This window comes from Xiphophorus maculatus, chromosome 3 (genome assembly GCF_002775205.1).
Source record: "Xiphophorus maculatus strain JP 163 A chromosome 3, X_maculatus-5.0-male, whole genome shotgun sequence".
NCBI classification, from domain to species: Eukaryota; Metazoa; Chordata; class Actinopteri; order Cyprinodontiformes; family Poeciliidae; genus Xiphophorus; species Xiphophorus maculatus.
The window spans coordinates 23845338-23860197 of NC_036445.1; the positions used below are offsets into that span (position 1 = coordinate 23845338).

Sequence of the window (14860 nt, forward strand, 5' to 3'; positions counted from 1 at the left end):
TGGCTTCCTTTGCTCTTTTACCAACTTGCAGATATCTTCGGTGACACCCTGACCTGCTCCTCTAAGTAATATCTGCACAGTGACGAAAGGAACTAAAATATGGAAGAAAAAAAAAAACCTAACATTTTTAAACCAGCATATGATTTGATAAATCATCACTTGGCTTTCTTTATTACATTTTTCCAGGACTGATGAGAAATTTAAAGAGACACGCTACCCTGAGTGGGACAGACACCCACCGCGCCCCTCACTCTGAAACCTGGCACCCTTTGCTGATGGAAATAGCAGGTGTGGCAGTGTTGTGGAGCCAGAAATCTTACCCGTCTCACGATAGATATATAAATATTTTCATTCTCTCCTGAAGCTCGCCGGAGCTCCGCGCCGAATGTCTCATCCTGCTTTTCTGTGTCAAGGTTGGGAAAGAGGGTTAATTCCCAGTAAAGACCTGTGCTGGTGTCTGAAGGTCTCCAGATGGTGCGACCATTATATAACCAGTGCTGACTGCCTGCAGGCTGAAGCTGCTTAAAATCACAGCACTGGAAAGAATTTCTGCAGCGATCTGCGTTTGATCAGCCCAGCAGAGTGACAGCGGTGGCTTATTTTCTAGACACAAAGCGTGGAAGCAAACGCTACCGCAGGATCATTTTGCTGTTGGAATAATAACCGCGTCTCTATTCCTGTTTTTAATCTGTGGGGTCAGCAGTGTTTGTCCAGCTGATCACAATCATACCGGTGACAGTAAAAGTACGGATTTCATTTCTCCAAGATGGCTTGGTAGCGCCGTGATATGCTTCCTGCCAGTTGGACCGTGTTTTTGCTCTAAACTAGAACCTTGTGGATCACAGTTTATTTTGAAAAATCCTTATATACATTAACCAGACACTTCTTTTTTAGGTACAACCTAAAGTCCATTTTTTGTCTTTAGAACTGCCTTAATTAATGACATAAATTCAACAAGGTGGAAATGTTTTATATATATATATAGATATTTGCCTATAATGAGAATAGTACATCACTGCTGCAGCAATTTTAATCTGCACATCCACAATGTGAGTCTTCTGTTCCACTATCTTGGAGATGCTCTGTTTTTTTTTAATTATTACTTAAATGTTTATTTGATTTTTAAAGATTATCAAACGCAGCATATATGATAATCATAAATTCACATAATCATATACATAATTACTGTAAACTTCACAAAAACTATACTTCCTTTATAAAAAATAACATTCATACAAGCCTGTATTATTCTTGTTGGTCATTTAATTTGACTATCAATAATTCAAAAGGTGCAGTCTCAATCATGAATTGATCCATTCCCTATACTCAGGCCTGTCTTGGCTTTTCCGGTTACGAAGCTGCAGCGAAACCAGTCTAAAGGAAATGCATGTTCAGAGATGCTCTGTTGAAACGAGACCTTCTTGCAGCAAGGTAACAGTCCCACTAACAGCTCCACAGTAAAACTAAGTCATGTTAGAATTTCTTTAATAGATTTTAGTGGTGATTTGGCACTAGATAAGTAAACTAAGTTCTCCATGCGCGTGACGTATCTGATCTAAGAGCTGCTTTTAAAACCAGGCTGACTGCAGCACATTCTCAGGCTTCCTGTGAAGGACAGCTCCTTATTGATCGGCACATTGTGTATCACTTTACTGACCGCCTACAGCACACTCGCAGTCACATACGGTCGTGCATGGGGCGCCGTTTGTGCATGCATGTGTAGCTCTTCCTCTGTATCTTCCACTTTGTCAAACTGCAGTCTCAGACAGGCCTCCATTAGCAGCTGAATTATCAGTCTGCAGTTGCAGCACTGAAATCCAAAACGCAGTTAGACACAGGACAGTCTGTCAGTCTGTCCCGCCCACCTCGAATGCGGCTTGTATCATGCAGACATCACAAAGCCACTGGATCATGCAGTTTCAGCATCTAGCAGAATAATAGACATAAATGTGATGCAGCCTAGATGTCTGAGCTGAATGTCTAGAGCCGGAAGGGGAGACAGCCCGTCTGGGAACATCCCAACTAACCTTTCTGAATTCCTTCCCCACTTTTAAATAGACCAGAGACGTGTTGACCGTCAAACAGAGCTCACTCTGTTGTAGCCTTGCATACAATGCAAAGACACCTTGTTGATTACCTTGTATGTTTACACTGCAGAAATAGTGCACCTCCCTCCCCCCCAAACACAACACCAAATGTAATAGAAGTTCTGCACAGAGTTATCATTTGAGTTGAGTGCCAAAAAGTAAAGAAAAAACTTTTGTCTTTAGTTTATGATGGTTTTTAAATAGCAGCAGAGGAAGTTTGGATGGGAAAAAAAAAGAAAAAAGATTTATGCCTTCAGAAGACATAAATCAGAACACAAGAGGCAGACATGTTTCCATGTTTCACTTTTTTGTGTCATTTCCAAACAATCTGGCTTATTTTTGACCATATAAAATTTACTTACTTATATGCAAAGAATGTTAAAGTGACGTAAAGACTTACCTACAAATTACTTAGGTCTGCCTCTACTATGAAAAGAAGTGACTTCTCCTTAGCTGATATATTATATACTCAATGTTCATGTGAAAGACCAATGAGGCCCACTCTTCTGTAGCTCAGGAGAAAAAACAAATCTATCTTATTGGGAGCAGAGAAAATGTGAAAGACAGTTAATTCTCTTGTCAGATGATGAGAATTTTAATTGTGTTAGAAAACTACAGGTAAAAAGTATTAACTCGTGTTAGGTGGATACCACTGCAGGCTTTTACTGGTAAAACAAATAATAAAAAAACAGGGTTCATTTTGATTTCACTTCCGCAAGAGTGATTTAAAATCCGCTGCGGTGCGCCATCGTGTGGCGGAATTTGGAAACTAAATACACCGTCGCCCAAGCGGGCCTTGTTTCTCTCTTGCTCTTGTTCCTAGTGGTGCAGATTTAACGGCGACACCACACGGCTGTACAAGGTTGGTGCGGAGAATGTACGTAATTATTATTTGGGTGGCCTCGGTTTTCCTCTACTCTTTGACTGTGTAGTAACATTGTGAATAATTTCTATGCGATAATTTCTTTTGTGTCAAAGGTGAAACGCAAATCTCTGTAATACCCATTAATTTAAAGGAGAGTAAAAACGGCTTTTTAGCATTCTTCAGAATTACAAATGTAAACATTACCGTGCATTAGCATCAGTTTCTCTGCGTAAACACCATAACCACTTCTGACTGTACATCTTCTGCGTTGTGGCTTTACCAGCTTTGCACATTTAGAGGCTTAAGTTTTGCCTGTTTTTCTTTAAAATGACTCAAAAACACTCAAATTCGACGGAGAACATCTTGACACAGATTCCCGGTTCAAGTTAGGTTTGACGCTTGGCTGAATATGAATTAACTTCACTCCCCCCCCCCAAAAACCCATTGTGAATAGTTTTGCAAAGCGCTGCTCTACACATAACCTATATCCCGTTCATGCATGAATTATGATCCTTTGTGTCAGAATTTTTTTTCCATTTTTAAAATTTTTTTTCTTAAAGGCATAAAAAAAGGTAGGACATTTTTTTGTAAAAAATAATTTTTTTTATTTTTTTTATTTTTATGTGATCAATTGTAATTTTGTCCAAATACAAAGTTGTTATTTGAGAAATACATCAGTAGTATTGTTCCTTAGGGGTTATCTGATGTCACAATATTTTTTTTACTTGCAAGAGTCGTCTACAGTAGAAGGAGGGACCGGGTCGGTTCTCATGCTTTTTTGTCTGTCGGCCATATTGTATTTAACAAAAATAATTTCTTGCATTTGCAGCTGATGGCCAGTAGTTGATGGTATATTTTAAGATGCATTAGTGTCCACTTCAGTGGTCTGTGTGCATTTATAACATAAAAATCCAAAGGAAGCACAAGAAAATGGCTTTTAGAAAGCTGTCCACTGTAGTGACCACTATGCATGAAAGGGATATACACTACATTTTAAAACGACAATATAGAACCAAATAAAAATCATATTGCTCGTATCACCTGTTTCAACATGATGTTTTTGTGAAAGTGATCCGCTGCAGGTAAACGACTTTTTCTCCCTTTTCAGTCATCATCATCATCATGGTCCTCTGCGCCCTGAGCACACAGCTCCTGAGGAGCAGCAGCTGTTGCGCTCTCATGGCCAGGTAATGAAGTGAACGAGCTCACCATCTTAACCCGTATTTGTACAGAAAATGCATTCACCCCGGGGAGGAAAAAGCTACAATTTGGCGATTTCCAAAGCCATCTTGTGCCTACCACTCACACTGACTCCTGTCCGTGTTAGTTTGTTGTCATTGACTGTAGCTTTAAAGCGTCTTTCTGGCCAGAGAAGGGAGGGTTTAAAGGGCGCCTCTCTGTCCCCGCAGGTTGCCGACCTCGGGCCGCCGCCGCTGCTGCCTTTACTCCAGCACCCAGGGCTTCAACCAAGAGGAGATCAGACAGAAGCTGCGGGCCTTCCCTGGAGGCTCCGTCGACCTGCTGAAGCAGGACTCTGGTGTGGCTGTGCTGACCGTCAACAACCCCGCTCGCATGAACGCCTTCTCCGGTACCATCACTTAAATGTTTGGTGTAGGGCTGAAATCGATTAATCTATCAGTTATTCTGTCAATTAATCAGATTTTAAAAAGGGCAGATTCTGCTTTTTTTTTTTTTTTACATTTAAGATTATTTTATACAATATTAGGATTAATTTAAAAATGCAAATAAACAAATACATTTATTTTTTAAACAGGAAAATAATAATTTTACTGCCTAAAATGTAATGATATATTATTCCTTTAATACATGCTTTATGGTTTGTAGCAAAGGATGCATTTGCAGCTCAAAAAATATTTCTGACATCAGCCTGTAAAATGTAAAAAGTTCAACCCCTGCTTAACTTATCAGTGTAGTGCTGATGTGTTGATTTTTTTGGGTTATTTGATAATAATAACTAATAATTGGATAGCAAACGGTGCTTAATAGGAGATTTTTATAATTATTTTTTACATAATTGAACCAGGTATAGCTAAAACTATGCCACTTGAGGAGTGAGAAGTTTTATTTATTATATTAAATTTACATAATCAATTAGTGCTCTGAATTTTCAGAAAATGGCGGGGGTTTTTAGTCCAATTAACGATTAATCGATTGCTAAATTAAAAGACAATCATTTCAATAATCCAATTTTTTTTTCAGCCCTAGTTTTTGTGTGCTGTTTCAAGTCGTAGTCTATACGGTCCAGTCTGGTGTTTCAGGTTTTGTTCCTCCTGCCAGGCAGCATGATGGTGGACCTGGAGGAGAAGGTGAGCCAGCTGGAGAACTGGACTGAAGGCAAAGGCCTGGTCGTTCGGGGCGCTGCCGAGACATTCTGCTCCGGGTCCGACCTCAACGCAGTCCGAGCGATATCCAGCCCCCAGGTACCTCTGACCGGCTGCTTTGTTTTGGCCGTCTGGACACATCTGAATGTGTCCGTTCTTCTCTCATAGGACGGGATGAAAATGTGCATGTTCATGCAGGACGCTCTCACAAGACTGCTCAGGTAAACGCTCACGTTTTGCAAAACTGAATCTTTTATTTTATTGTTTATTTGACTCAAAACAATTACAATATTTAAGAACGGGCTTAGTCCGGGTTCATTTTTACCCGATTCTTAAGCTTCGAAGGAAATATTTACAAAGTTGCAGAGCACATCCATGTCTTACTACCATACAAATCACCATAGATTTGGCCCATTTCCATCAAAGTTTAAGTTAAATGTGAAATGCTACTGTTCAGTGATGCATGGTGGTGGCAGCGTCATGCTGTGGGGTTTCCTTCAAGGCGCTGTTTCTCATGTGTGTACTGACAGAGTGGTGTTCTCGGTGCAGGCTGCCCCTGGTCTCCGTTGCACTGGTGGAGGGCAGAGCCCTGGGAGGAGGCGCAGAACTCACCACCGCCTGCGATTTTAGGTAAGGAGCTTCCACTTTTGGTTTGTTTCAAATATATAAAAGAAAATGTTTTTCATTTAGAAATGAATAAATAGGGCACAATAACATTCCAACATACATACATTACATGTTGTACGTCTCCATACACATTTCTTCTGTTGTTGTTTTTTTTTTGTCACACTTAAATGTTTCAGATCATCAGACATGTTTGGATATCTTTCAAAGATAACCCTAGTAAAAATATAATCCAGTTTTTAAGACATTATTTTTATCTGGTAAGGGAAGAAACCTGTCCATATTAAGCTGACTGAATGTGAAATGAGCCGGGCCGATGTTGTTTGGTGTCATCCTCGGCACTTGGCTAAATGTAAAGTTTCAGTTGTTGACTGTGTGTTTTTATTTTGTGATGTGAAGCACTTTGAACTGCCTTGTTGCTGAAATGTGCTACACAAATAAACTTGATTCATTGGTAGATGATTTCTACATGAAAAAGAAGTTATTTATGCCCACTTAGTGATTGACAGCACTAAGACCCTCTCCCTGGGTCTTAGTTTTCAGGGGGGGCACAATATCAGTCACAAACACCCAATGGGTGTTTTTTTTATAAGTGACATACTGCAGCTTTAATAAAATTCAATCATTGATTGAAAACTTTATTTTTATTTTACTCTGTAAGAATAAAATTTGAGTATTGATCAGAAATATTTCAATAGGACAAAAATAAGCAAAAACAGAAGAAATGTGTGTGTGTGTGTGGGGTTTTTTTTTTCATGAAAATGTATCCTAAATGTACCAATCCTCCTAACAGATTAATGGCAACAGGCAGCGTGATCCAGTTTGTCCACAAACACATGGGTCTGGTCCCAGGATGGGGCGGCGCTGCGCGACTCGTCCACATCGTTGGAAGCCAGAATGCTCTCAAGCTGCTTGGCGGCGCCGTGAAAGTGGACCCTGAACGCGGCCTGGACGTCGGACTGGCAGACGGAGTCCTGGAGGCCGACGAGGACACCCCGGGTGCCAGCACCCCCGTGCAGCAGGCCGAAGACTGGCTCCGCCGCTACACCGAAGGACCAGTTCCTGTGATCCAGGCGGTGAAAAAAGTAGTGCTGGCAGGAAGAGAACTCCCCCTGCTGGAGGCTCTGCGGATGGAGAAGGAGGTGTTTGGGACTGTGTGGGGTGCTCCGGCTAATCTGCAAGCCTTGGCCAGCAAGTCCAAGCACAAATAACTTGGCCCCAGCATCCTGAGATTTGTCCAGATTAGCAAAGATCAGCGTGTGCCGTTTCTGGGTTGGATTCAGTAAGAAGAGGCTGATTGGTGTTTCCAAACTTTGGTTCACTGAAACCATTTTAAAGCTGCAGTATGTCACTTTTACAAAAAAAACCCAACATTTTTTGCATATTTGTTGAAACTGTCACCATGTTATGAAGGTTTAGTATGAGACAGATAATCTATGAAAAAATCGAGCTCTGTCCTTGTCCCATTCAAACCACCAATCAGAGCGAGGAGGCGGGTCTTAGTACTGTCAATCACTGCCATGTGCGAGCATGTTGCGAATGCTAAGGCTAGTTGGCATGGCCAGCGGATGACAGCGGGTTTCCTGTAATGGTAAGTTGTTTCTCCACCATTAGCACATTTAACAGCAAGTACATAAGGTTTGATTGACAGCGATAAGACCCTCCTCCTGGCTCTGGATTGGTTGTTTTTGACCAGAATTGGTACAGTTCTTCCGAGGCAACAAGTGGAAGAGATTGATTCTTTTCACAGATTGTCTGTCTCATACTGTCACAACATGGTGATAGTTTTAAAAAATATCTTAGAAACACATTTTTTAATAAAAACAAAGCACTTTCATGTTTAAATGGATAATACAGAATGACAAAAGTGGACTTATTGGGGTTTCATATTTTGTTTTTTGAAAATCTGTTTGCTTATGCTATTTGCAAGATAATACCAGGGATAAACATCATCGACATCTGCATATCATTCCACCTACATTAGACCAGAGTAACCTTTTAACTAACAGGGTTTGGATTGTGCTCTGAGCATCATCAGATTTCTGCAACGAGCCAAAGTGAAATCCCAGAGATGTGTGTGTGTGTGTGTGTTTGTGAATAATTTTAATTCGCGGATCTATCCAAGCAGTGCTGGAAAACCACAGATGTGCTCAAACTGCAGCAGCAGGACGGACCCCTGGAGGCCGGCAGACTCTTATCTTGTGCTGCCGTTGCAGAGGTCGCGCTTCCTGGCGGAGGTCCCAGAGAGAGCGTTAGAAACGCGCTGTGAGCGGAATACCAAACGCCTACCAGGTGAACAGAAAGTCCTGGTGAATAGTAGCCCACCATGGAAATATCCTCCCAGAAAAGCTGAACAATGTAGCAATGATAAACTTAAACTATATGAATGCATCAAGACACTTTTCAGCCTCGCGCATAAAATGAATCACTCTTTTTAAAAACATTTCCATTTTATTGCATTGCATAATTTAAGGGAGGTATGTTGTGATTTATGGATTTCTAGAAACGCTACATATTTGTGCCAACAATCGCAATGTTCACACTTCAACCAAAACTGCATGATTGTTGGGGCTTGTTAGTAATTAGTTAATTAGTAATCAGGCTCCTTATTTAATGTTCTATTTAAAGAAATGGAAACAAAACAACATGAACTCTTAACTACGGAAGAAGCTTAACTTCTATGAGGATCAGAATATTAGCCGATTATAAGTCTTTATCAAGTGGAAATCAATTAGGGATGGGAATTTATCATAATAAAAACATTCATAAAGAATTTGGACAATAAATTCTAAATGTTGAATAACCCCAAAAACTACTTTTGTACCTTTTACTGTTTCATGAGTAGATCACACTTTACGTAACTGGTGTCCTGAAGAAGCCTGTTTAAAAATGTTTTTCTAAGAGCAGTATTTGGGTATGTGGGCCTGTGATTTTTGTCGGGCAGTCAAGGATGTACAGTTACCTTAAAAAAAATGTTTCAGGTAGTTTCCCCCTTATAATAAATACCACAAAATCAGCTTTTAAGTCCATAATCACCCATCCTGCCCACCTCTACCATCAATTTCTCTGGCTTTGAGCTGATTTAGTCCTCAGGGAAAAGTTTGGATTAAATCCTTTTAAAACTGGAAGACGGTAAAGGATGCCGGAAGGCTCTTGGTTCTGAATCAGTTTGGTGGTTCTGCATATTGAATTTGGATCCAAGTTGCCAACAGTACAATTAGTAAGCTTGCTGAAGGACCAGACTGGTTGATTTCCATCTTTTATAATTATGACAAGTTTACTTTACAGTTTTAACGCATTAATCTCCATTTAAAGCTTTGAATGCTATAACATAATTTCAAAAGTTTACAGAGCCCTGAACTAGAAAAATTAGCTGTTTTTTGTCAGACGAGTGAAATGTGTGTGAACTATCAGATCCTGACATATCTACAATAAAATACATTTAATTACATCAGTAAGAGACTAAATACTAAAATGATCACAAATATGTTTTTAGCATGATGAAATGAAAAAAAGTTTATTCTTAAATTACAAACCATGTAACAAAAGTTTGAAGCCAAAACACAAACTTTATTCTCCAGGATGGAAAGTCAAAAAAAAAAAAAAAAAAAAAGCAGATGATTTAATAGAAAAATAACATCACTTGAAATTTCTCCAGAATGGACAAAAACTAGAGCTTGTTTTGGTCTTTTATGTCCTCTGACATACATTTAACCGCCATAAGAAATAGAGCTAATAAAAACCAATCAGTTCTCCACATCCTCAACAGACCGTGGTGTTCAAATACAACTCTCTTTAAATAAAGGACAAATCACAAAACTTTGGGCACACTTGAGAATTGATCAGTCAGGGATGTTGGAAACAGTAACAGAGCTGCTTTAAAGTAAAAAAAATAAAAATACAAAAACAAACACCAATATTTCACATTAAAATGCCAATTCCTTAAGGCTGGGCACCAATAAAACAAATGACCACAACTTCTAATGCTTACATTCATTTCAAATACACATCAATCTTTACGATAAGTTTGGGTTTCAATGAATTAATCGGAAATAAAAATAAATCGCAAGGCAGCCACACATTTACCTGCCTCCTAAATCTGCATTGTTAAATATTAAGCAAGTTATTTAGACATCAAAGCAGCTTTAGAAGCATGATGGGGGTTTGTTTTTTAGTTTTCTATCTTAATGTACATAAAACCAGGCGAGGTTTCTCCTTAAGGGAACATTAGCTCAGTTAATTATTTAATTATCGGCCCAGAGAAAGCAGCTGATTGGGTTAGAAACTAGGATCAAGTAGATCAAATTCAGTGCATTGGAGGTCGAGTCAGGTGACATTTCTGCATCAGCCAAACGGTTATTAAGATGATCACAAAGCAGCCATTTATGAAGATGACCGCTCTCTGACTCGGCCTCACAGAAGCCTTCAGGGTTCTGGACCGTAGATGTAAATCAGGCTTAGATTTGGGCAAAACGGGTTTGTGAGTAAAGTTCACAGTGTAGCTTCAACATTTTTTGAAACCTAAACAGAATACAATCTATAGGCATCAAATTAAAGTAACGCAAACAACTGACAGGAAGTCTTTAAATTCTCATGATGATGTGTGTGATAAATATAAACTTGTAAGATCATTTACATCCCACCCACGTCGTCTCCGTCTCAGTTTGAGGGCATGAGCGGCTGACAGGCGGCACTGATGAAGACGCTGAGAAAACAAATTAAAACCAATAGACAGAAAACGCTAGAAAAGAACGGCGGAGCCGTTTGTGTGTGAGCGTGACATGCCTCACTTCCCCCATCTCAGATCTGCATCTGAGCAAACTGCAGCATAAATTAAATTGAGTGGATTCACACCTCAGTCACTGTACACTGGCCGTCTGGCATCCTGGACCTCCCGCTGCTGTGGGAGGACGGAGGGGGAGAGGCCGACGCGGCGCGGGGTGGTGCCCTGTCCTCTGGGGGCGGTCTCCGTCTGCGCGGCCAGTCCTCCCAAGGCTCCGCGTGGTCGCCGTCTCCCCGCTCTTCTTCCTCCTCCTCTTCGTCGTCGCTCCAGTCTCCGGAGGCTGACTCCTCCACGGAGGTGTGAGGGTCTGAGGACCTGGAGGGGGACGTCTCTTCCTGGTCGTCATCCTGCCCCTCCCCCTCCCCACCCTCTAACCGGTCGTGAGGTGGGGCCGACCTGGGGCTGATCTGCAGCTGGGAGAAAGAGTCCTCCACCGAGGGGCTGGTACCGGGCCCTGGCTGGTCCCCGAGAGACATGGGGGGCCGGGCGGCAGCGGAGGGGGCCGGAGCGGCGGCAGGGACACCGGCAGCCTGCGGCGGAGCGCCTGCTGTCGTGGTGTCGGCGCCATCTGCAGAGTTCTCCCGACCTGCCGAGCTCAGCGCCCCGGCGACAGCGTCGGTGTCCAACCGCAGCCCGGCCACGCCCTTCTTGGGAATATCAATAACGTCTCTTTTCATCTTGCGCCGGCGGCCGTGCTCGTTGCGCCGGTACTGCACCATGTTCTCCAGGTCGGCGACGTACAGGAAGCCAGCAATCAGCATCTCGGCCGTCTTCTTCCCCTTGGAGAAGGCGTCCTCCAGCTCCCGGCTCGTCCTCTCGTCGTACTGCCACCAGCCGTTGCGGCCCTCGTAGTACCAGGCGTGGTCGCTCGCCGCCCCGCTGCGGCCGCCCGCCGACGCCTTCAACTCCTCCGGAGAGAGGAGCGTGGGCCTTTCTAGGAAGTCGTCTGGCACTTCCTGCCTGCAGAGGGCACAGCGCTTGCTCTGCCAGGAAGCGCCCTTGACACACAGGAAGCAGAAGACGTGATGGCACGGCAGCTGGACGGGGTGGACACAGCTCTGCAGACAGATGGCGCACTCCGGCACGGACAGGGCGGGGGACGAGCCGTTGGAGTCGGAGCAGGACGATTCGGCGCTGCTCCCGCTGCCGCCACCTCCACCGCCACTGCCCTTCTTACTGGATGGGAGCGAGCTCACGGAGTGGTCGACCTCGCCACAGCTAGCCATCCTTATCGAGCGCTGCAGAACAGGAGATGATTAAGTTTCCCCCCAGTAACCAGATGTTTACATACACTGCCGCAGCTGCATTTCCATTGACAGTAAAATTGCACCAATTGGAATTACGAAAAAATTATTTGCCAAATGGAAACACGCCAATTTCAATAAAATGTTTTTGCACTACAATGGGTTGATTATTATTTTTGGCTGTATCAAAATTTGTGTATTTCAAAAAGCCGCAAAACAAACTTTATTCTCTTCACACGAATCGTGATCAACAAGATGATGTTACTACAGTCTAATAACTTATCCTGCAAACAAACTTCGTCATATGCAATTTTGATTGCATTTCCTATTAAAGGGAGACACTGCAATTACATCATAGTGTTTTCTCAACATGAAATATTGGCCAAGTTTAAATCCAACATTAAATCACACAAACAAGGTTCATACAATTTTCTCATGGTGAAATGAATGCACTTTTCAAGAATTTCCAAAGGGGCTTTTCAAACTTTTTCAGCACCACATGGAAATAAAAATGCACAAATAAATGGAAAAAAAGAACTTTCATCAGAGTGAGCACTCTTAGGAGCAAACTATCTTTGACATATTCTTCTTCGCTAACCTTGTCAACAAGAACTTAGGCAGTTAGGAGAAAGTGAACAACACATGAACACTGAATGTACTTCATGCGCTTTGATCCATGGAAAACTTTCGTCTTTGTAAGTATTTATGGCGTTTGAACGACAGACGTGTTGGTTTTTAAAATAGCACATAATCTTTGAGTTTAGTGTTAACTATATTAGCTGGTTTTCTTTCTGTTACATTTCAATTACAAAAATGTTTTTAGTGTAGCATTAAGATGTTTTTATTAGCTAGCTAAATCCATTAATTAAAAATGTTCAGTTAAGAATAGCTAGGCTTGGGTTGATACCTGTTATTAGCTGTTCGCTGACTGTCTAGCTACACATAGCCAGATGTTGTGAGGACAGCACAGAAACATTTAACTGTTGCTGTGAGTTTCTTGCAGTACTTCTGAGCATTTAGGCTCAAAAAGTCTCCAAAACAGGATGCTGCCACAGCCTACTATCGCTACGGGGACAGTGTGCTCAGGGTAATTTCCAATGCCAGTTCTCCAACGACAATTTTTTTGCCTGTAGGTCAAAAAGTTAGAACCGTGGTCTAGTCTGACTAAAGCACTTTATTCCACACGTTTGCCAAATCGCCAACATGGCTTGTGGCAACTTGTACATCTTATGGTCGTAAGACATAAGACGTACAAAGACCGAATTTGTGGACTGTACAGCTAGTTGGGTGACTTCTGAAGGAAATTTGCTTACAGAAGAAGGAATCCATGTGTCATTTTCTACGTACTCCACAATTTCATACTACTTTCCACTGATCTAGCACAAAAATACATTTTGTGTTTGTTGTGATGTAACACAAGGATTACGGTAACATGTGCCTCGCTTTCACACACATGATTTTTAACACTTACCTAAAGTTGTCAATGCAGATGAATCATCGGGAGAGCTTCTGAACCTTCAAACCACCCACTGGAGAAACAAACAAAAAAAAATAAAAGAAAAACAAAACATAACAGTCAGATAAAACTTGAACGAACTAGAACATAATATCAATATTGTGTTTTTTCTTTTCACCCCACGAGGCAAAGAGGTGGATTCTTATTCTTGTATTTACAGTGAAAAACTTCACGTTAACACACTGAGCTGTGTGTAACATGAGAAGGTACTGTTCGGGAACAAAGGGATGCTCTGTTTACTGGCGACAATCAGAGGACTGTGCCACTTTTTGCTAACTTAATCTCAGCTGTCCTTATGATGGGGCCATGTGATTGAAATAATAACAGAGTTTGTTGTAACATACACATGCAACACTATATTGCGGGCAATTTGAAAAGAAAGGGTGCTTAGTCAACAAATAACAGCTGCGCAACACCGTGTCATGTTGTGTTTAACCCCGAGAAGTTTAAACAGAGGTCACAATGTTGAGTTCAAGAGCGGTAAAAGCCTTCACATCAGTAAAAACCTGCCGTAGCTAGCCATAGCTATCTGGGCTAAGTGGTCAGCCTCCAGTAAATAGACGGATCTCATTTGACGGGCGCTACCTTCTTCCAGCAGGGCGATATAAACAGGAGAGGGGAAAACACAAGACACCACAACGATTAAATACCCACCATGTCTTTAAAACTGTTCCCACTGGCCTTCTTCACGGTCGAAACTCGTCGTATCAGAGCCGTATGAGACGCAAGTACATCGACTTCCAATGTTGACTGGCTTTGTTTTCCTCTCAAAGGGAAGCTGAGATAATCGAGACAACGTAGCAGAGCGACCTTACGTCACTGGACGTCCAATTCATATGGTCCAATCACACGAGGCGATGCATGAAAACAGAGGGTTCTTTTTTTTTTTTTTTTTAAAGGAAAGACTAAAATAAAAAATACAGTTTTTTAAAATGGTAAATTAATGGAAAATAAAACAAAATTAAATAGAACATATTTTCTAAAAACAAACAAAAATAACTCTGAATAATAAAACAAATAGATAAGGTTGAATTGCTCTGGGTTCTGTGACAATTAAACTAGGTATTTTAACAAAATAGGTTCTAAATACAGGATACGCTTGCTCGCTGCAATTTTCAGATTTTAACATGCAATTTTTTTTAGAAAGCTACACATGCATTAATTTGTATTAAGCTCACGCAGAAATCTCAATAAATTATAGCCTATTGAAGAATATGGTTGTAAAGTGACAAAATTCTTTTTTTTTAAATATTATATATCAAATCATTTTTTTCCGTATTGACATCATTTTTGGAAAGTAACGTTATAAATTCTTTTGCGGGGCACTGTGTGACCGATCTGATCTACACTCCCAAACAGTAGATGGCAGTAGTGCGTCATTAGTGTCGACGCCGACCGC

The 14860-nt window shown here is 41.4% G+C and overlaps 2 protein-coding genes across 5 annotated transcripts; one reads left to right on the top strand and one right to left on the bottom strand.

Moving 5' to 3' along the window:
* The first annotated feature begins 2877 nt into the window (after positions 1-2877).
* Positions 2878-8371, top strand: echdc1 (ethylmalonyl-CoA decarboxylase 1). 4 transcript variants are annotated; one of them, XM_023331168.1, is made up of 7 exons: positions 2878-2949; positions 4061-4139; positions 4362-4540; positions 5251-5393; positions 5463-5515; positions 5844-5924; positions 6712-8371. In XM_023331168.1, exons 2-7 carry the CDS (start codon positions 4075-4077, stop codon positions 7127-7129), a joined length of 939 nt encoding a protein of 312 aa, XP_023186936.1. In that variant the 5' UTR covers positions 2878-2949; positions 4061-4074; the 3' UTR covers positions 7130-8371. The 4 variants fall into 4 exon arrangements, with proteins under 4 accessions (XP_023186936.1, XP_005799051.2, XP_023186938.1 ...); XM_005798994.3 differs by having other exon boundaries at positions 2885-2964; XM_023331170.1 differs by lacking the exons at positions 2878-2949; positions 4061-4139 and having other exon boundaries at positions 4453-4540; positions 5232-5393.
* A 1235-nt stretch (positions 8372-9606) lies between these two features.
* Positions 9607-14291, bottom strand: LOC102231575 (E3 ubiquitin-protein ligase rnf146-like). The gene is made up of 3 exons (XM_005798995.2): positions 14116-14291; positions 13417-13474; positions 9607-11939 (listed from the first exon to the last, which is right to left on the bottom strand). Exon 3 carries the CDS (start codon positions 11925-11927, stop codon positions 10767-10769), a length of 1161 nt encoding a protein of 386 aa, XP_005799052.2. The 5' UTR covers positions 11928-11939; positions 13417-13474; positions 14116-14291; the 3' UTR covers positions 9607-10766.
* Between the last annotated feature and the right edge of the window lie 569 nt (positions 14292-14860).

What these genes read in the sequence shown, in the direction of transcription:
- LOC102231575 (XM_005798995.2), bottom strand. Translation starts at nt 11,927, where the DNA reads ATGGCTAGCTGTGGCGAGGTCGACCACTCCGTGAGCTCGCTCCCATCC.
- echdc1 (XM_023331168.1), top strand. Translation starts at nt 4,075, where the DNA reads ATGGTCCTCTGCGCCCTGAGCACACAGCTCCTGAGGAGCAGCAGCTGT. An exon ending in TGTTGCGCTCTCATGGCCAG is followed by an intron (nt 4,140 to 4,361) that starts GTAATGAAGTGA and finishes CTGTCCCCGCAG; the next exon opens with GTTGCCGACCTCGGGCCGCC. An exon ending in ACCACCGCCTGCGATTTTAG is followed by an intron (nt 5,925 to 6,711) that starts GTAAGGAGCTTC and finishes TCCTCCTAACAG; the next exon opens with ATTAATGGCAACAGGCAGCG.